The sequence below is a fragment of the Panicum virgatum genome, chromosome 9K (genome assembly GCF_016808335.1).
Source record: "Panicum virgatum strain AP13 chromosome 9K, P.virgatum_v5, whole genome shotgun sequence".
NCBI classification, from domain to species: Eukaryota; Viridiplantae; Streptophyta; class Magnoliopsida; order Poales; family Poaceae; genus Panicum; species Panicum virgatum.
Window position 1 is genome coordinate 50,781,528 of NC_053144.1, and position 21,089 is coordinate 50,802,616.

The following is a 21,089-nucleotide window of genomic DNA, read 5'->3' on the forward strand; positions in this document are numbered from 1 at the left end:
GAACACTTACATATATTCTGAGAGCTGATACTGAAATTATAGCTTGGCATCTATCCTTGATACAAAAAGGGTACTAACATTAACAGATGATAAAAAAATCCACTAATGAATTTCTTTGCTTAGAAAATATATTAATTAAATATATAAAGTTACACTCTACAAAGTTATACAAGAATAACAATGTGTACATGTAATAAAGTAAAAATTATTTATATACAGTACGTGTATTAATCTTACAAAATAAATTCTATCTAAAATATATTTTTTTTCTCTCTCGAGTGCCCCAGCAGGCCAGCTTCACTATCACTACTGTATCAGGCTATCAGCGAGCCAGCCATCATCACCGCTGCCGGCCTGCCGCCGCCTCCTCCCTCGGCGGGTCAGGTGTCTGGTGTTGGAGCTCCACCTGACCTCCGAGGAGCGGGCAAAGGAGAGGGGCAACTCGGCGGGGCGGCACCGGCGGCGGAGTCTGGCCCCATAAGAGATGGCGGGTGGCCCTAATGTAGCGGGCTTGGTCGAGGATGATGCCATCTCCGTCATCTTGGAGGTAATCGGTGAGATCTCGTGGTGCATTGATTGGGGTTTGAGCGAATTTGTGAAAGGTGGTGAAATTGATAGGTTCGGTTTGTCATTTGTGGGTGGAACCGTGGAATTATGGGGAGAAGGGGGGACCAATCTACCCGATCTCGTAGCACAAATTAGTTGTAGCGGGACCTGCTTCATTGAATTATCGGCACAATGGCGCACGGAAACAGATGGAAAATCGGCCGGTGTGCATAGGGTTGATTGGCTTCGAAGCGGATTCGATTTTGTTGGGGAACCCATGTTTGAGCATGCAGGGGTCCCAAACTCCCAATACAATGTGAAAAATGCAACAGTACCTATTGCAGTTACTCATTTAAGATTACCTCTCTACATAAAAATGAACTCAGTTCACTTGTTCAGCATTTCTTTTCTTAGGCTTTGTATTGTTCAGTGTTCCCATCCTATTAATCACCGCTGACTTGTTAAGTGGAAGCAGCACTTCAACCAATTTGAAGTTCTCTTTTCTGTTGTTGTTGGTCCAAGTTTGTGTTCTCTTTCTGGGTAGAGATGGCAGACATCGGAGCTTGATCATAGGTTTTGTATTGTTGACTGTTTCCTGTCCCCATTCTGTTAAGGGGTTGGCTGTTCACTGGAAGCAGCTTTTAAATCAGACTACTGTGTTGTTTGTTGTTGGACCATGTTCGTGTCCTTTGTTTAGGTAGAGAGGCACAGACTCAGAGCTTCATCATAGGCATGTGCAATCAGTTTTATTTTTTGTCTGTAAGGTTGTGGTTGTGAAATGTTTCATTCAGATTGACCAAAGGATAATTAGACTATTAGGTACTCTCTCTGTTTTTAAATATATGGACAAGCTACTTAGTTCAAAAATGTATTAATTAGCTTGTCCTAAACATCCTATGTGTAAAAATGGAGGAGGTGGTACTATGTGTTTTCTTACATATGTTCATTGTCAGATTAGTTATCGCTGCTCCCAATTCATGTACTTACGAGGTTGACATAGAAAACATCTCAATGCATTTGTTCTTAACAAAAGATTCAACATACATATGTCAAATAACTCTTAATGTCTTGTCCTTGTATAAAGATTTAATTTCTTCAGATGGTGAAGGACCTTTTTTTTTGGCAAAGTTATTTACTTATTTGTTTCCGCTTACTCATTCTGTACTATGCTGTACATCTTTTTCAGTCCTAGGATTATTTCTTCAAGTCCATGGTACATGTGAAAGAATTAGATGGGCTCAAAATTTGTATATTCGACTGATGATTTTTTAAGCAGGGCGAAGTGGTGTGTGAGATATGTGGCAGTGGCAGCGCCCCTCATCTTATTGCAAACTGCGCTCGGTGCAACACGCATGAGCATCGGTATTCTCTACCTGTTTATTGGCTCTTTGCTTTGTTCTTTGCATCCTAATTCCCAAGATATTGGAAAATGTACATATATATCTGGTCCTCCGTCTAGAATATGCCCTGATCAATTGCTAGACATGTTTGTATGTAAGATGGTAAGAGAACAGAAGGCTTTGCCACAGACAGCTGATGTAAACATGGTATAGCTAAATGAGGCCTGAAACCTTTGTAGCTGTTCAAACGTGGATATTTCTGTTGGTTTTGGTCTGTAGAAAATGTCCACTATCTGAAAACATGAGGTGAATGAATATCTCCGTTCATGACTAGGTAAACTTTGATTCTTGTTTCTGATAGCTTTTCTGTTTCCTGTGCCAAAGGTATTGCATGCGGGTGTTGACATTACTGATTCCACGCATATGGTTTTGTTATAGATGCCAACGGAACGCAAACACGGCACCCAGATCCTAGCCAAAGGTAGCAAGGATCTTCTTCATTTTGGTATGTTTAATGTAGCCCCGGGCTGAAACTCTTGATCACTTCCCTGCAGTTCCTGGACGTGATGATGGATCAAACTTCCCTTGATTATGCTCCGAGGGAAGCTGCGATCTTGAAGAGACATTAAACATTGGAGGGTAGTTAGTCCTGTGTGAGAGCTTCTTTTTTTTTTTTGAACTTTGTGGGAGCATTTGGCTTGCTTGTATGTGGATGTATTGGCATGACTGGAGCAATCTCCATGTGGCCTGACATCGTTTCAGGCATCAGAAAATCTGTTGGATATTCTTGAACCGCGAGTGAGCAACAATAGTATTGAGAAGGTAACACTATGTTGTGAGAGTGAGCGTGCCGTGAATGCTATTTGGTCGATCAAAGAGGCCAATGTTAAGTCGGAGATTTCTGGGCTATGCTACATCAATTTCGTGGATCTCCCGGTTGAATGCGCAAGGTCTGGAGCACGGCATAGAACATGCTTGCTCCACTTTAAGTAAGTAATATTTTGCTGAAAAAACTTTTGATCGCACAATACTTGTACCATATGAAATATGAATGAACTTGCAAAAAGAAAATGAAAAGGAAAAAAAGGTAAGTAGTACATGTATCCACCATACAATGGAGGAGTAACCCTCATTGCCCGGCCATAGCAACTTGACCCACTCTGGTATGCTGGCTGTGGCTAGTTGCTGCGAGAGAAAAGTAGTGATGGCTAGTACTGATTTGGTGTGAGATGATGGTTGCCGGAACAGAACAACCGTGGGTTCGGTTGGGTTCGGTTCGCCCCATCTCCATCAGAGTCGACCAGCCATGTGATGTGAGCACCCCTCGCTCGTCTCGTCTCCCCACCCAAACCCAGACCCCCATCGGCACGGCTCTGCTTTCTTGGTGATTTGATTAGATGCCACTGCTACGGCGCAAATTATCACACGTTGGGTGTAGGGACGCGCGTAGCGCTCGGGTCGGATACGATCATGGGCGCCAACTCAACACTGACATCTGCCAAATACCACTACTAGCTTCCTTTCTTTTTTGTTTGTTGTTAAGAAAAATACGGTAAACAGAGGAGCATCCCAATCCCAAATTCCTACTAATCCATCCTGAAGCAACCCATGATCCATCGTGTGTAACAACCGTCTTGACGCCAACGTGACCTTATTCGAAAGAGCTCCACGTAAATTATCTTCCTCAATAGGGAAGGTATTTTCCTGAGCCTACTCTTCCTCCTCTAGGATATCGTCCTCCTTTGCCTTCGATAGCTTACGATTCCATACTAACCACTTGGATGGCTACTAGTACTACCTCGCCACTACCCCTACCGAGTCATTAGTCCGCCATATCAATGCACCAATGAGCCCCTCCACACAAACACACAAAAAAAAAACGGAACTCACAAACCCTTCTAGATCCTGAACACAAAGTCCTAAATTTGCTAGAGCTTGCAGTATTTGTCGAAAAAAGGTGCACAAAATCCAATCAAATTGTATTGTAAGGAATTCAACACATTTGCCCTTAAATATGTCATACAATAAACAGTACAATTCAAAAAGGAATCGCGTTTCTCATGGTTCTTGGACAACCTTTAGACTCCTGACAAGGTTGAGGTCATAGGTTTTTTAGCAAGTTTGCGTTGTTTCATATCATTCATATCAATAACATCTCGGTGGTATGCATGCTCAATATAGTTTATGACCAAGAGTCTTTGTAAAACAAGTTGACTAGCTGAAAATAGTAAAATTGGGGTAAAAATCGGATTCAACAATCTCTCCAAAATCCTCTCCTCGCTATCTAGCTCGATATCTAGCCCTCGCCGCTAGCTATCTTTCGCAAGGCCCCTCCGTTAGCTACCATTCGCGAGGCCCCTCCGCTCATCCACTGTGTTCGGCAGGCTGGAGCTGGAGTGCTGTGAGAGAAAAATACTGTTACCTGTCTGGTGGCTAGAGGCTGGAACTGGAACGATATGAGAGGAAAATACTGTAGTGCCGGAGCTGGAGGACACCAGCCGAACACAGTGATCATCCCCTCGCCCTCGCGCAATTCGTCTTCCTCCCACGCGCGCCCAACTTTGTCCCCGCGCTCCCTCCCTGTCAGCGCCCGCTCATGTGCCTTGCCACCGCCACCGGCCCGCCCACCCTTCTTCGGAGCTGCTTCCGCTCTGCTCCGCCGCTTCTCTGTGCCGCGCTCCGCCCTTTCGCGCGCCGGCTCGCGCAGTGCCGAGCCAAGACCGTGCTGCTCCGCCGCTGTCTGGCACGCCGCTAAGCCGCTTGCGCCCTGTACAGGTCGAGCTGTCCACGGTCACCACGGAGGCCAAGCTGGTCAAGGCCTGCCTCTCAGACGCGCAAGCCGAGCTGGAGGCCGCCAACGCGGAGGTCGACCAGCTCCGGGGCCTGCTGCAGGGTGCTGAGGCAGAGCTGTGGTCCGCCGTCGAGGAGGAGGCCGCCACGACTGGGCGGGAGAACGCCGACCTCGCCGGGATGTGCCGGGCACTCGGGGACAAGAACGGCTTGCGTCGCGCGTTGGAGTGGGCCGCCGAGGACGCCAGTGTTGAATACGGAGAGTCAATTGCACAGTCTGTTGGTTTTCTTCGAGACTATAAGACGTTTTCTATTTTTACAAGGGGTACGATCTTCAAATTTAGCTAATATAATATCTAAGCGGTTGGAGATGCTCTAATCCGCTCCATAAATTTGCTTTTTTGTTTGGTAATGAATATTCATTTTTATAGTGTACTAGTGATGCAAAACTATTAAAATGTGTACTTTACATATTTTTTAGTAGAAAATAGATGGAGGAGACTAGACTCCCTTCTAGCGCGGTCTCTATTTATACGTTTATAAAAGAAGGTTTATTTTCTTAGAAGAAAATAGATGGAGGAGACCGTACCCCCTCCTAGCGCGGCCTCTATTTATACGTTCTTTTAAAATAAAGTTGTGCAATATTTTAACTATGGACGGTGACGGATGTGTGTCTATATGAGGAATTTGAAAGTGACAATACTAAGCTAATGATTGATCATAAGAGTGGAATTCAACTCAAACATAAGTAAAAAGAAATAAGTAAAACCCACAGGTTATTTCCAACTTTTTTTTTTGAAATTACAATATTACGTGACGAAGGAACGCACAGGCGAGCATGGGAACTCGCATATGAGCCGAGGGGTAGTTTGGACCTTCCACGATACTACAGTAATTGTTGGAGGTGAAAATCATTTGACCCGTTTGCTCTGCTCGCTCGCAACGGAAAACAGAGAGGAGGGCAAAGGGCAACCCCCCATTCCTCTCGGTCTCGGCTCCTCCCTCTCCACCTGCCAATCACCCACCCCCCTCTCGCCTCCTCCATCTCTCGTCTCCCTGGTCTTGGACCCGCACCGCGGCGGCGCGACGGCGCAATGGTAGGAATTTCTTCTCTCGGCTCTTTTCTTTCCCCACTGTGGTTGGACTGCGTTTCTTGGCGTTGGTTCGAGCATTTTCTCTGGTTGCGCTGCGTTTCTTGGACCCATCCTGTGATCGCGGTGGGGTTTTGATGGGGTTTCGGAAGGCCGCGCCTTTGGCGTTCTTGCTCGCGGATTCTGTGGCGAAGCGAAATCGAACTCGCCTTCTTGGATTCGGTTCCTGCATTTTGGGTGTGGAAGCTCTCAAAAACCCTCAACTTTCCGCGCCCGTCATGCTTTCTTGGTGACGCGTTGGTTTGCTTCCTTTTCCGTTTCTTTTCGAGTTCTCCCCCCTACTTTACGGGATTATTACTGGTGGTCTGTCGTGTTTTTGGTCTAGTTTGTGTTCTGTATTGTTGATTGTTTTACCCTGTTATAATGCTCGGTAATTTGAAGCAGCCTTGGAATTAATCTCACTGGCTTCTTCTTCTTCTTTTTTTATCGTCAGTCCAATTCTTGCTCGAGAAACATGAAATCAGTCCGACGGCTTAATCATAGGGTTTTTAGTTTTCTCTAATCTTAGCTTTCTTATTGTGTTCGCCTGTTCAGTAATTCCAGTGCTTAGGTTTTTGTATTCTTCAGTATTCCATCCTGCTAATGGCCAGTAATTGCAAGTACATGTTAGTTTTATTGTACTGTGTTAGAGCATCTCCAAAAGACTCTTTATATCTTCTCTAATTTATAGAAATAGAGATTTTGATGAAAAATTAGCCTCCAACAGGCTCTTCAAATGAATATCCAAAGATAGATATCCTCTATTCCGGATTTCATGTTATCCAAAGATGGAGAGTACAGATGGCTCTCTAGACTACAAATAAGATATAGAAGAGCTGTTGGAAAAGACAAAGATATGAAAAACGATTTTCACTCAAATGACTCTCCAAATGATAATTTAGAGTGTAGATTTTGGAAAAGCTCTTGGAGATGCTCTTAGTAGCTATTACTGAGAAATACCGTGCTCTTTGTTAGGAAACTTTTGACTAACATTTTCAGGGCAGGAATAGCAGAGGCTCAAAGGTTTAGCACAGCCATGCTCGATCAGTTTGATTTTTCCTCCCCATATAAAGACCAATGCGAGGATAACTACTATGGAAAAAGTAGAATAATGTAGTTATTCTTGTACTTTCATCAATATGTCCTCTGCGGTTTGACTTGGAAACATCTGAAAACACCATAATTCTTGATGATGGAGTAAGAGCCAATTCACATAACTTGTGTGGACTGGAGTTCAGTAACATAATTGTTTGTGGTAGCTAGGATGCTCTGCTGTTATTTATACCTTTGTTAATGCGTAGCGAGATCAATGCATCTTATTTAAGTTGGTTTGGTGTAATGATAGGTTCTAGTTGTTCATTGGATTTAGTCTTGTCGCATATTTTCTTTGACAAAGTCATGTGTTTTCGTACGTTCTTATTGTAATGTATATTTCTTCCTCTCTAAGGGCTATGCCCTAATGATCTGTGTGAAATTATTAGATGAACACAAAAATCTATGTCTTTGACATTTGACTATGCTATATTTTCCCTTTCTTGCAGGACATAGTGTGTGAGATATGTGGCAATGGTAGCCGTCCTGATCTTATTGCAAACTGTGCACGGTGCAATACTTATGAGCACTGGTACTCCTTTATTTCTCTGCCCTATCTAGTTTTCTTCCCTTTATATTTTCAAATCCTAAGTTCTTGAAAAATCTACTTATACAACTGGCCATCTGCCTTGCATATGTGTGTGTGTTTATGCTGATTAATTGTTTGACATATTTCTACATAATGATGTCTTGAGAGTAGCAACTAGCAAGAGAAGTAGATGATAGCTGAATATCTGTAATGATATGAAACCAGTATGGCTTCAGGATAGATAGCAAATGCAAAATTGTATATGAATTATGCTTGAAACTTTCTTGGCTACATTATAATGTGTTATTTCCATTTAATTTACTCTGTGGTAATAAAGTTGTTATGTTTTAAATAAATATGCATATTTTTTGTTTAGCTGTCTTAAAGTTTTGTCGTTTTCCATTTGAAGTTATTGTATGCAGGTGTTGACATATGTGGTTCCACATGAATGGTATTGTGCTGGATGTCAAGAATATGGTAACGGGTGCCCAAAACCTAGTCAAAGTATATATATATTTTTCCACTAGTCTTGATCACCTATCTCACTTTTGCTATCATTAATAAACTCGACTCAACTACTCTAAAAGTTCTTCTCTATTCATGATGAAGGTGGGCAAACTGAGCTCCAAAATCCATGGCATGGTTGTGATAAGATGAAGGAAAGGGAAACTGTGAAGTTGAACCTCAGTCACAGCAATGTGGTGCATCAAATTGATCCCAGATCTTCAAATAAATTTGGAAATGCTAAAGTGAAATTCATTTCGTCTGAAGAAGTGGCATCATTGAGTAGACAAAGGCCAACGTATGTTAGGTCAAGATTTGCTGTGCGGCCAAGTAAGGTTCACCCATCATCTCCACCAAATACAAAACACTCATCCAATTTGAAATGTGTATCCCCCAGTAGGAGTGACACACAAGTGCAAGCCCTGAAACGATGTGCTGTTGCAAATCATGATAAAACAAAAATCGAGCATAGGTCATATTTTGCTACTCAGCAAAGACCGGTTCGTCCTGCATCTCCTCCAAGCATGAAGCAGCCATCCAATATGAAATCAATATCCCCCAGTAGGAGTGACATGCAAGTGCAAGCCCTGAAATGGTGTGCTGCTGCAAGTCGTGATCAGGCAAAGATTGAGGGCAGGCCAGATTTTGCTATACAGCAAAGACAAGTTCGTCCTGCATCTCCTCCGCATGTGAAAAAGTTTTCAAATATGAAGTGCATATCCTCCAATAGGACTGAAACGCAAGTGCATAGCATGAAACGATCTGCTGCTACCTGTCAGGATCAGGCAAAGATTGATGACATAAACATGAAATGGGACACGAGATCTGGTGGTTCTATGTTTGAACACAAAGCTAGAGAAACGAAGATAGTGAAAACACATGAAGGAGAAATCAACTCTAAGATTGAGGATGGGCCTAGGGAAATGGGAACATTATGTGCTTCAGGTACGTCCCTATGGAAACATATTCTATCTTGATTTTTTAGTATTGCAGTTCTCAAAGGAATAGCTCAGTTCCCACTTTCCATCCTCCAGTATCATGACATTTCAAAAAGGGTTTAGTTTTGATATATAAGTTTGGCCCCATATTTAAATTTTACTTCTGATGCAATCTGAGGATTAAGTGCACTAATTAAGTGATCATCGTTGTGTTCATTTTCAATGTACTAATAGACGGTGATACTGTACGCAAATCTGAAACGGAAAATCTGAACCAGAATAGAGATGTGCTACTCTCCATCAATTCAAGTGTAGAGTATACAAGACGCCCACCACCTGCCATTTGTTGGACGTGAGTTGTACACCCTCTTAGTTTGCAATAACTTCATCTCAACAATCTTTACCTTTATTATGGAATTCTCAGCTGCAGTAATTAATTAACTATGCTTGGATTCTTAATGATATGATTTTTTTTCAAGCTGTCAAGAAATAATTCTAAATATTTCGTAATCATTTTAGTCTGCTTCATACATATTAATATATTGTGATGTAACATGGTGGAAAATTTGTCTGCAAGTAGCGGTTTCCATAAATTCGGGACAAAACTCAGTAAATGACTGTTTCTGGTCAATTCCTGACAATTTCCTAGTCTGACCATGCACTCCCATCACAAATAACACCCTAGTATAGTAGTATGCATGCATATCTATCTGGCATAGTAGTCTTGTAATATTCTTAGTTGATTATAGTATGTTGCTGGTACTTATGTTTTTCATAAAAGACATTATACTTCTCTTCTGTGATTCTTTACTTAATCCTAATTTCATATATTTCATGTTGTTATCTGTATCTCTGCTGCTATATTCATAGCTTGTAACAAATTCTAACAATGTTGCATTCCTGGACTGGAACGTTTAACTATCCTTTGCTCTTTAGGGGATCCTTTCATGTCTTGGTTGCTGGAGAAAATCTTTATCTTGGTGAATTTAAAGCCCAGTTTCCATCAAAAGTTTCATCCAAAGTTTATGATATTGCCAAGATGATACCCAATAATCTACAATTGCAGTTATTACCTCGAATGGATGACTGGCCAAAGTCTTTTGAGATTGTCAATCCAGTTTATGAAGACATTGGCTTGTTCTTCTTTCCTAATGAACCTGATGGGTACATTTCTGTTTGTTTCCGCACCAAGATTCTTTCACATAGATATGTGCTGAAACATATTTTATTAAGTCAGGAATGATGCTTTGATACATTCATTTTTTTCTATTCACTTTTGTTTTTAGGCATGAAAAACACTCTTATTTATTGGAAGCCTCCAGCAATTATGTTCTAAGGACATATATTGATGGCATAAAGTTGTTGATATATTCCTCGGAAGTGCTTCCGCCTGATTCTCAGTGTCAGTGGTTCTATTCTCTGTTCCCTTTCATACAAGAAAAGCAATGACCTGTACTGCTTTCTCATTATATATGATGGTTCTTCCCCAATTTAAATGCATTGGAAACTTGGAAACTTGAAAAGATATCAAATGTACTATGCACATTCAGTAAGATTCTAATTTCTATCATGGTAACAGGGATAGATGGTGAGAACTACTTATGGGGGTTGTTTGTAAGATCAAAGGGAAAGAGCGATCCTCGGCAGTTCAGTTTAACCACTACATGACCGTTTCATTTCCCTGCGCATGGTAGTGTACAACAGCGAAAAGGTACATGGCCAAACTTTAAATTATGTTGCTCGTGAAAGATATGGTCGATGCTGCTTTCATGCAGTTCTGGCTGTTGTACACTTGTTACCTTTTCATTGCCTGGTTGATTTGTCTTTCTTCACCCATCTTTCTTCATTATTTGTTTGCCTAGTTGGCTTGAATATTCTTAGGGTTCAACTGTGACGATTGCTAAGTCTATGGAATGATTCGTTTTGTCCTGCATTGACAATTGATGCTTTAATAAATGTTGAGAGTATAAGTGTATATCTATGCACTATGATCTTTCAAGAATTTTCAAATTTATTCAATTTCCTATAAAAAGCAATATCATGAACCTAGTGAGGGTTTTGCGACATCTGGTGCATCCCCATACTCAAATTGGATGTGAAAAGTTGTTGGTTTAGGTTACTGATGTATGGAAGGAAGTTGTAATCTGTAGACCCCTTGAACCTCTGGTTGGGTTCACTATGTACAGATACGTAGTTGTGTTCTGGAAGTCTTATGCCAACATGGCAATGATCAAAGCGTGGAGAAGAATAAGAACAAAAATTTTGTTACTGGCAACTTTCGTTGCACGAATTTAATGTCTTGAGAAAGTTCTCGGTCGTCTCTCTTGCTGTGTCTCATTTGATCAAAATCATTTCTTGCAGGTAGTTAAATCCAGAGGTGGTCAAGTGGACTCTCCGTTACGTGTACCAGGGGCATCTTCATATTGTAATACAACAGTCATCGCACTTTTTGTGCCCATCTGATTCTGACCCTGTAACCGAAGGGAGAATCTTGAGCTCCATCATTCGGGAGGATGTACATTTTTTTTTGGGTTCTGATCTGAAACTAACTCCTGTATAGCATGGCAACCATCAGTCTAGTAAACCCTTGCAGTCTGCAACTTGCTCTTGTGATGTATATCCGTTGTTTCCCACATTTGTGTGGTTGATCTATTGTGATTGAATGGTGCTAAATGGAGAGTTGTACTGTTTACCCTTTATCACCTGTTGTGGTATTTTTTTTTGAAAGGATGTTATAAAAATTAAAATTAAAATGTATAAAAGCAGGCTGTCAGCAAGTCGTGGTTCATAAAGTCGAGTGAGAGAAGAAGAAACATATTATTTTTTGAGTAGTCTGTCACAGGAGAAGTTTCCATTAGGAAACCCGAAGACGTTAAGCCCACGGGCCTTGCTAGTTGCTACCACCCAGGAAGGCAGGCTGAGAACGTGAAGGCCCAGTTTCCATTAGGAAAGCGAGCAGCCCAAAGCCCACGCTGTGCGTCTCCTTCCTCCTCCCCCTTCTCTCCGCCGCCGCCTCCTCTTCTCTGCTCTGCTGCGGACGAACGGGGAAACCCTGGCCTAAACCCAAACCCTCTCCTTTCCTGCACAACAAGCCGGGACCGGCCGCGGCGGCCTCGATGGGGAAGAGGAGCGGCAGCAAGAGGAAGGACAAGAACAAGGTCATCCTCCCGCCGGAGCTGCCGCCGGAGGTCGACGACGACGCTATCGAGGTCTCCGACGAGGACATCGAGTTCTACAGCCGCAACGAGTTCCACCACTTCGACCAGGAGCACATCGACAGGTTGGTGTCGCTGGGATACGGCGGCGCTGCACCGTGCCTTCCGATTCCCCGCGTCTCTTTGCTGCTGCATTGCTTTTTTTTTCTGATTGAACGTGGAATCCCCGGTCTGGTTCCTAAAGGTATATCAAGAGGACCGCCGGCCACGACGAGGCCGAGGTCGAGCGCCTCTATGAGGAGCGCGAGAAGAGGAAAGCCTTGAGGCGGCCCCGGGAGGAGGATGGCGATTTGGAGGTGGACCCCGTCGACGCGCTCCCCATCAAGAACCTGCAAGGGGAGCTCATCTACAATAGAGGTAAACCATTGTCACTGCGAAGAACAGCTGGACATTGCATCTGCACTTGCAAACTTGCTGAAACTTAATAAACATGCTATCACATCTGAATTCTGAAGAATAAGGATGTGTTTTCAGCTTTATGTTGTTTGTTGTGTTAATCTACTACTTACATAACTATACTACATTCATGTTAATGACATGCAGCAAAGAAAGCAAGGTCTGAAGAAAATATTGGCAGTATCAAGTCTAAAGCTCAAGAGAATGGTGCAGATGCCAAGCAGGGTATTCAGAAAGATGAGCAAACAGGCAAATCTAAGAACAAAAAGGGAGGTGATAAAGTGAAAAATACACAATCCCAAACTGAAGTTCCAAAGGGGAAACTACACTCAGATGTGCTGGTACTACTTCGGTTCCTTTTCACTGCTTGCCCCAGTCAAAATTTCCATTTCGGAAATATCCTCTAGCTATTCATTTATTTTACGTGGTCACAGCATGTTGATACAATAAACGTACCAAGCTTTTGGCTCCTTTATTTGCCCCAGTCACAGCATATTAATAATGTAAATGAACTTGCTATGTGCTATGTTTGGTCATAAATATGTAAGAATCCTAGGCACCATCAACCTTAAGCAAGATATCAAAGTGGTTATTCTATATCCAATTTGAAGGCTAAGTAACTTAATGTTGACATAATAATGCTTTAGGTTAGAATAAATGAGACAGGAGGATTTTTGAACCGAAGGAACTATCTCGATGTGTCTACCGAATACTGGATCAATCTGAACAAACTACATAGGTTTTTGGCTGGAAGTGTTCTATAACTGATTTGCTCATAATTTCACATTTTCTAATTGACATTAGTTTCTCACATGCCTTTTACTATGCATGACAGGAAGAAGTGAAGGAGGAACTTTCGGCTGAGGAATTATTTGAAAAAAAAGAAAGCCCAACTTGCTGAATTGGGGATGGCTATGCTTGAAGATCCTGAGTCGAATATTAGATCTCTGAATGATATGTTAAGCATAAGCAATGACAAAGACCAAAAAGTTGTTAAACTTGGTCTGATGTCCTTGCTTGCTGTGTTTAAGGACATTATTCCAAGGTACCTGACAGTTAAATTTTTTTTATTTGTTATTGAGCTGGATTTCATTCTTCCCTAGTTACTTATACATGTCATTATATGTGCACTGCAGTTATCGGATTAGGCAACTAACAGAAAAGGAGCTAGCAGTAGAAGTTTCAAAAGAAGTGAAGAAAACTAGATATTATGAGTACACACTTATCCGCTGCTACAAGGTCCTAATCTCCATATCATTCGTACCTTGCGAAAGAAAGTTGATTATATATTTCTCTGACCATGAACTAAGCCAGATGGCTCTTTTTTTCCAAGTACCGATTCACATCTATTTTTTTTAACCAGAAACCTTCCTGCTTTTGTAGAAAGAGATAAAAGAGTTTGATTTGCATCTGTTTGACCTTCAATTTTGATGCTCATGATAGCTTCCAAAGTTCTGATTGCTAGAGTTGAATTTATTTTCTTCTCTTGTGCATTTTCAGGCATATCTACAGAAATTGATATCATTGGAGAAGCAACCCCATTTTTATTCTGTGGCTGTTCGATGCATGTGCGCTTTATTAGATACAGCTCCGCATTTTAACTTCCGTGAAAGCCTATTGGCCAGTGTGGCAAAAAATTTAAGCTCCTCAGACGATGTAGTAAGGTAAATGGTCCTTTATTTACTTTAGGCTGGTATGAATTTTTTCCAATAATGTAGCTGACTACCATGTCAAACTACTTTCTTTATTTTTTGTACCTTGGAGTGATAAAATGCACCATAGAGCTGGGGAACAGAATACCTGTATTGGTTGCTCTTATAGTGAACTAAATCATATCTGAAGTTTCATAACCTGTCAACTTTTTATTAGAGTAAATGATAATACAAAATAACGCTTGTTGTGGTACTTCTTGTTACTTCTTTAACAGCATTCGTAAAACGAATATTTCATCTGAAAATGTACTGTTTTTTTTTTTGCTTAAGAACAGTTTTCTAGTCTATTCGATTGCTGAAGTAGTCCACATACCTAACCTATGGCCTTTTTTCAATTCCTTGTAGGAAAATGTGTTGTGGAACAATAAGATCGATATTTATAAATGAAGGAAAACACCGTGGCGAGGCAACAATTGAAGCAGTAAGGTTGATCGCAGATCATGTGAAGCTTAATGATTGCCAGCTCCATCCTGATAGCATTGAGGTATGTGGTGATTATCGTCTTCTATCCTTCAAAGTTAATGTCTATAAATTCTTTTGACATGTAACTTCTCTGTGAAAAAAAAACTGAACATGAGTCAGTATCATATAATTGCTGACTATGTGCTGGCATTTTATGTTAGGTCTTCCTGTCTTTGAGATTTGATGAAGATCTTAGAGAAGATGAAACCGAGGAGCAAAAGGTGAAACCAAAGAAGAATAAACATCGGCAAAATCAGGAGGCCCCAAAGCCATTGACAGTTAATGATAAGAAGAAAACCAGACAGGAACTGATCTCAAAAGCTAGAGAGGAGGTAACATCAGATATGGCACAATTTTTATAAGACTGCTGTGTGAATTTGCATAATAACTTCCATTATATCTTTTTTCAGGTTGATGCAGATCTTAGGGCAGTTTCCTTCACCCTTGATCCCAAGGAGAGAAAAAGGATACAAAGAGAAACACTTTCTGCTCTCTTTGAGACAAACTTCCGTATTTTGAAGCATAGCATGAGCACTTCAAATTTAAGGTGGGTACTTGACTGTGGTTTGTTGTAGCAGAACAGATATATCACATTGATCGGAGTTTTATTTTTAGACTTGAGCTGTGTTCATTTAATAGTATGAAAGTTATCTTAGTCTTGGAAAAAAATTGTCACCCTGACAGTCTTATGTTGTTAAAAATTTCCAGGTCCAAGGCCAATATTGTCTCCCCCGGGGCCTCACACCCATTACTCGCTCCATGCTTGGAGGGTTTAGGAAAATTTTCACATTTGATTGATTTGGATTTCATGGGTGAACTTATCGCTTGCCTCAAGAAGCTTTCTGGGTTTAGCGACCAACAGGATGGAACACCCCATGATAGCACACTTTCTGTCTCAGAATGCATGCAATGCTGCATAGTTGCCTTTAAAGTCTGGAGGAGCAACCTTGAGGCATTGAATGTAGACCTGCAGGATTTCTTTGTACAACTCTATAACCTCATACTGGAGTATCGTCCTGACAGGTTTTGCCTTTTGACTATTTATATTGGTGCTAGTTATTAGGAAGAACTATCTGCTTTTTTAGTTTTGATTTATCTGAATAATTTGAGATAATTTTGGTGTCACTGCATTATTCCTTTCAAAAAAACATACACTCGGTAGATAGCAATTTTTTTATCATGAAAATCCACATGGTGACATGGACGTGCTACTATGCTTTTTGTCATGTACATCATATTCTTTATCTGTTATTCTAAAAAAGCTTGCAATTTAGAATGTTTACTATTTTGAATTTCTGATAATGTAGACAATGATATCCATTATTTTCATGGCTTGTAGTGTGGTCTTTCCCCTTTTTCCCCTCCCTGCCTTGATGATGCGAGACATCATTTTATGATGTTCAATACATTTGGGGCAATTATGTTGGTTATTCTCCATGATCTATCATAGTGAAGCTCTTTTCTGTTGCATTCAGGGATCGTGGTGAGGTGTTGGCAGATGCTCTAAAGACACTCCTTTGGGAAGGCAAGCAGCAGGATATGCTGAGAGCTGCTGCTTTTATAAAACGTTTGGCCACATTTGCTCTCTCATTTGGCTCTGCAGAAGCCATTGCAGGTTTGTTCTGGGTTCTGTTGTTCCTATCTTATTTTGAGCTGATACCTGCCAAACTTTCTACTATAATGTTGATTGATAGTAGGATGCAAAGATGCATGAACTGGGATATTGATGTGCAGAAGTATTTGGACAACTTTTAGTTATTCAATAAGCTACCCATATGCTGTTTTCGTAGTTTGCTACCCATATGCTGCTGTCTGTAGTTTGCTACTGATAGGCTCATCCTGCCTTGAATATACTACAAGTATTATGCTTGTATCTAATTAATTTGTTCCATCATCGGATCATCCCCTGGCTAGTGTTACACAGTTATGTGAATTTGTTATAAAGCATAATCTTTTCTCCTTTATTTAGCTGACACCATGATGCACATTTTTTATGAATATTTCAGCGTTAGTCACACTGAAGCATCTTCTGCAAAAGAATAGCAAGTGCCGTAACATGTTGGAAAATGATTCTGGTGGCGGTTCTCTGTCTTGCTTAGTTGCGGTATTTGTCTTCTCATCTCCTTTTGATAATAGGCAATCAACACTTTTTTTATCGTGGTCCTTTTCTTTTATCCAGAAATACAACCCGGAGGCTAAAGATCCATATCTGAGTGGCGCGCTCGCGTCAGTTCTTTGGGAGCTCAGCCTCCTAGAGAAGCACTATGATATCTCTGTTTCTTCAATGGCTTCGAATATCTTGAGTATGGCAACTTTGAATCCCACCCAGAACCCTGTTCCGATTTTGAATGTGAACCCCCTTGAAGCATTTAGAGACTTATCAATTGAACGGGAATTATCAAAGCCAGCCAGCAAAGCATTGTCACTGAATCTCAAAAAGAGGCGGCGTGGTAAGGAATTTGTCGCCCTAAACCCAGATGTGCTTCAGAAGGCAGATTGCTCAGTGGATAAAAAGGAGCTCGAAGAGAAGTTGCAGAGCCATTTCGCAGTACTAAGAGGTATCTCAGAGAATGAGAGGTTGCGGGCCAAGTTGAACCACACATTGTCATCCATAAACATGTACAAGGAGTACAAGAAGCAGAAGAAGAAAAACACAAAATTGAAGATCATTAGGAAAAAAGTAGCAAGGGTTTAAACATTATGTACTGCAGATCTTTATACATCAGTGATTAAATTGGTTGTAATCTTCTAGCAATTTTGGCATATTTCTCGTGGTGGCTAACTGGCTACAATAGGAGTTGGTTCTGCTACCCTTCTTTGGATTCTGTACACGATACCGTAGTGAAAAACTTAACTTTGCTTGTGTTTATGCTGAAATATTTTTGTTATTTTTATGTACAGTCACAAGCTTGAAGAAATCGTGAAAGAAATCAAATTTCAAAAAGTAAATTCAGTTAAATTAATATTAAAATACCGGTTCCTGTTGATTTGCTCCAGCAATTTCAAAAGAAAAATATGCAAGGAACGTCCTCCCCGAGTACCAGACTTATGTCCTGTACCAACGGCTAAATCATCTTCAATTTGTAAACAAGCCTAACTTTTGCAGATGATGTATCTCTTGAATTTGCTGTCATTCTCAATTTATGTAAAATACAGAGACTTTCGGTTTAACTCGCCAACAGGAAGCCTACATGTTACAGAACAATAGGGACCAACAACAGGGTAACCCTCTCTTCACGAGAACGGCGATGGGTTGACAACGATATGCCTTAGCGGGTTGGATACGTCACCGCCGCCGGCGTGCTTCACAAACTCTGCAGGAGTGAGGAAGCTACCATGGCAGACGCAGACTATCCTCACATCCTCGCCTTTCTTGTACCTGTACAGGAAGCCATCGATCCTCCTGGCATTAGGACCTTCCACCTTGGATGAGACCATTGGCATGTCCTCCATCATGATCTTCCTGATATCACTGCAGCTGCTCGTTCTCGTTGTCAGGGACCCAAGCGTCCGCAGCCGAGGTTGCTCTGTGGAAGTGCCATTTTGTGGCTTCTCAGCTGCTTTGGTTGGAGGAGGAAGCATGTTATTTTCATTTGTATTATCCGAGGTTGATGGACTCTTTGCATCTGTGGACTGGCAAACTGCACTTCCACCAATACCTGGGAAGGCAACAGCAAAGACTTTGAGATTTCTGGTGGGGGGAAATGCAAGCAGAAACTGGAGAAACAGTTTGTTTTTTACTAGATTGTTCAACGTTTCTTCACAGAACAATCATCACACGGAAAATGCAAAGATTACTTGGTTCAACAACCAACAACAGAAAGGAATATAAATCAAATATCATGTGGTGTGCTTCAAGAAGAGACTTTTGATATGCACGCTTTGAAAATGCTATGTAGAAGTTCTGAACTGTATGTGTGTATTCGCTTTCTGTGATTGAGAAGTAAGTGCCTATCAAACTAATGTTAAGCATCACTCTCAACAAGGCATGCAGTCTCACATGATAAACGACAAGATACTGTCCAAAATTATATCATTGAATCAATTCAAACTAATATTAACTAGAATATAATCACTCTTGTCAAAGTAAGCACATCTAGCAGCTGAATTTCCAGGAACCAACTGCAAGTTGAGGAGAAATGGCAATTGGTTGTTCATTGGAAGAGGGGGAAACCTCAAAAGGGCGTTGTTGCCAGATTCTCTAGTAGTGAGAGTTCAGCTAACCTTTGGTAGCATGGTAATGATACATAGATTTACTACCGGTATATCATAAAGCAGCCTTGTTAGGAACTTGTCTACATTTTTGTTCATGATCACAATCCCAAACACCGAATTCATCACATATGTAAATCACTCTCTTTTGGCCATGTTCGGATTTCAGAATTTAGTGCTCAAAATTTGGCTTGCCAAAACATAACTAGAACTTGTGGGATGCAATGTTCTGAGATGACCCCCAAGGCCCTTTACATGCAACTTTACATCTCAACTGTCAGTAGTGTGCCAACTATCGGGCACTTGGTCGCAATGTTTCAGTCGCATGTTGCCACATTAACAGATACCAAAATTGGCATAGTTTGTTACTGCTAAGACTCAGCAACTGAGGAGATTGGAGCTTTTATCCCAAAATAAAATGCCAAAAACGAAGCTGCTTGGATCTGAAGGCGTGGCTGTGAGCCACACAACCTGAGACTAGCCACCAATCACTGATTCAAGCAAAACCAGGGGGCACACTGCAAATGTTGTTCCTAACTTGTCTATATATTTAGGCCACGTTTGGACTTCCAAATTGCAGTGCTCAAAAAAGTTCCTTGCTAATACAACAACAGCTTGTGGGATGCAATGTTTGAAGTGATTAAGGACGCTGCAGTGCAGCCTTGCTATGATTGCCTCTTCGTAGGCAACTTTACATTCCTCTGCCGCATTATCAAATGGCCAAAGCTCGGATCACATGTTGGCAAATTTTGCATGCAACTACTATGATCCAAGAAAAAAAATAAAATGTGAGCATAGTTGGTTATCCTTATTTCATACCTTGTTCCGTGGTGGGGACAGAAGTGCTCCCCTGCGAGCCGACGGACCTCCTGAGCTGCACGCCGTTGGCGGCGGCGGGCGCCTCGCCGGCGGGCCTGGGCGGCGCCGAGGGCAGGAAGGAGGAGCCCATGGAGTTCCGGCGCTCGACGCGCTTCCGGCGCGCCTCGAGGCGCCTGCGGCTCTGCATCTCGCGCCGGCGCCAGCGCTCCTCCTCGGTCTCGGTGGGCAGCGAGCTGGTGCGCAGCAGCGGCAGCGGCGCGGCCGGGGACGGGCCGGCGTCGGCGTCGGCGTCGGCGTCCCCGTCGAGGGAGGAGACGGAGCAGACGGAGGCGATGGAGGAGGAGCGCGCGAGGCGCGGGCGCTTGGCCTCGGTGCCGAAGCGGCCGCCGAGGGAGAGGCCGAGGCTGAGCTCGATGTCGTCCGAGTCGCCCGCGCCCGCGCCCCCCGGCCGCTGCCGCGCCCCCTCGCTGCTCCCGCCGCCGCCGCCGAAGGCGCCTAGGAAGTCCCGGGATGCCATGCCTCGGCGCTAGCTTCCCCGGACGCTTCGCTTCCCGGGCAATGAAGCAGCAAGGCGAGCTCCGGCGCGGCCGATCAGGAATCCATGCCCGAATCCCGGGACCGCCGCCGATCGGTCGCTGCTTGCTTGCTAGCAACCGCGACGCATGCCGCCGAATCCCCCGAGGCAAGATAACAGCGAGCCGAACGGGTAGCAACGCGGACGCGCTCGCCTCCTCCCCCCCCCCCCCCCCCCCCCCCAACAGGAGAATCGGGAGGGGAATGTATGGTGACAGGTGCCGCGGATTGGAAAGCGAGGTGGGGAGGAGATAAGAGCGCGGCGGGGAAGCGAGCAATCAGATCTCTCCCTTCCTTCCCTGGCTGCAGGCTGCAGCTCCGCTCGCCTGCAGGGGGGTGGGGGCGGGGGTGGAACCGTGGAAGGGCGGGATTGGTGGGACGGGGCCGCCCAATCTGCTGGCTCGATCGGCTTGCTGCTCGCTGTTCGTCCTCGGATTGATTGGGGGGAGGAAAAGGCTTTCTTTTTCTGGCCGATGGGGGAGGGAGGGGGATTATTATAATTGCTGATTAGCAAGTGGGGTGGGGGCGCTAGATAATTGGGGGGAGCCGTGTTTGGTGGGGGGACGGGCGCTAGATAATTGGGGGGCGACCGCGTGTCGGGCCGGCGGACACGTGTTGGGCAGAGCCGGGGGTTAGTTGGCGAGCACACGAGCCGAGCCGGATCCCCGGAACACTTGCTGCCGTGTCGTGACTCGTGAGGGCGGGGCGGGGCGAGCCGAGCCACGAGGAGGGAGCTGCTGCCGCGGCAGCTCGGCTCGGCCATGAGCCGCGGGAGGAGGATGCGGCCGCGCCGCGATGCGATGGTGGAGGAAGGCAAGCGGAGCACGGGAG

At 43.2% G+C, this 21,089-nt stretch overlaps 3 protein-coding genes and 1 pseudogene across 4 annotated transcripts; 2 read left to right on the forward strand and 2 right to left on the reverse strand.

The window, feature by feature from the left end:
* Positions 1 to 1,774: 1,774 nt before the first annotated feature.
* On the reverse strand, positions 1,775 to 2,628 carry LOC120648091 (annotated as a pseudogene).
* A 2,937-nt stretch (positions 2,629 to 5,565) lies between these two features.
* Positions 5,566 to 11,568, forward strand: LOC120652042. Of its 2 annotated transcripts, none has more exons than XM_039929732.1 (9): positions 5,566 to 5,773; positions 7,348 to 7,430; positions 7,837 to 7,904; positions 8,037 to 8,876; positions 9,104 to 9,221; positions 9,806 to 10,033; positions 10,156 to 10,271; positions 10,449 to 10,580; positions 11,231 to 11,568. In XM_039929732.1, the coding sequence occupies exons 1-8, from the start codon at positions 5,771 to 5,773 to the stop codon at positions 10,535 to 10,537; spliced, it is 1,545 nt and encodes a 514-aa protein (XP_039785666.1). In that variant the 5' UTR covers positions 5,566 to 5,770; the 3' UTR covers positions 10,538 to 10,580; positions 11,231 to 11,568. The 2 variants fall into 2 exon arrangements, with proteins under 2 accessions (XP_039785666.1, XP_039785665.1); XM_039929731.1 differs by having other exon boundaries at positions 5,569 to 5,773; positions 7,837 to 7,931.
* A 292-nt stretch (positions 11,569 to 11,860) lies between these two features.
* Positions 11,861 to 17,542, forward strand: LOC120652043 (nucleolar complex protein 3 homolog). The gene is given in 14 exon segments (XM_039929733.1): positions 11,861 to 12,149; positions 12,269 to 12,441; positions 12,628 to 12,821; positions 13,316 to 13,357; positions 13,359 to 13,525; positions 13,617 to 13,719; positions 13,981 to 14,144; positions 14,538 to 14,676; positions 14,816 to 14,986; positions 15,065 to 15,201; positions 15,363 to 15,677; positions 16,130 to 16,269; positions 16,661 to 16,758; positions 16,834 to 17,542. Coding segments are annotated over 14 exon segments (2,523 nt in total). The 5' UTR covers positions 11,861 to 11,985; the 3' UTR covers positions 17,350 to 17,542.
* A 187-nt stretch (positions 17,543 to 17,729) lies between these two features.
* LOC120652044 (ninja-family protein 6-like) lies at positions 17,730 to 20,412 on the reverse strand. The gene is made up of 2 exons (XM_039929734.1): positions 19,686 to 20,412; positions 17,730 to 18,313 (listed from the first exon to the last, which is right to left on the reverse strand). Exons 1-2 carry the CDS (start codon positions 20,200 to 20,202, stop codon positions 17,889 to 17,891), a joined length of 942 nt encoding a protein of 313 aa, XP_039785668.1. The 5' UTR covers positions 20,203 to 20,412; the 3' UTR covers positions 17,730 to 17,888.
* Between the last annotated feature and the right edge of the window lie 677 nt (positions 20,413 to 21,089).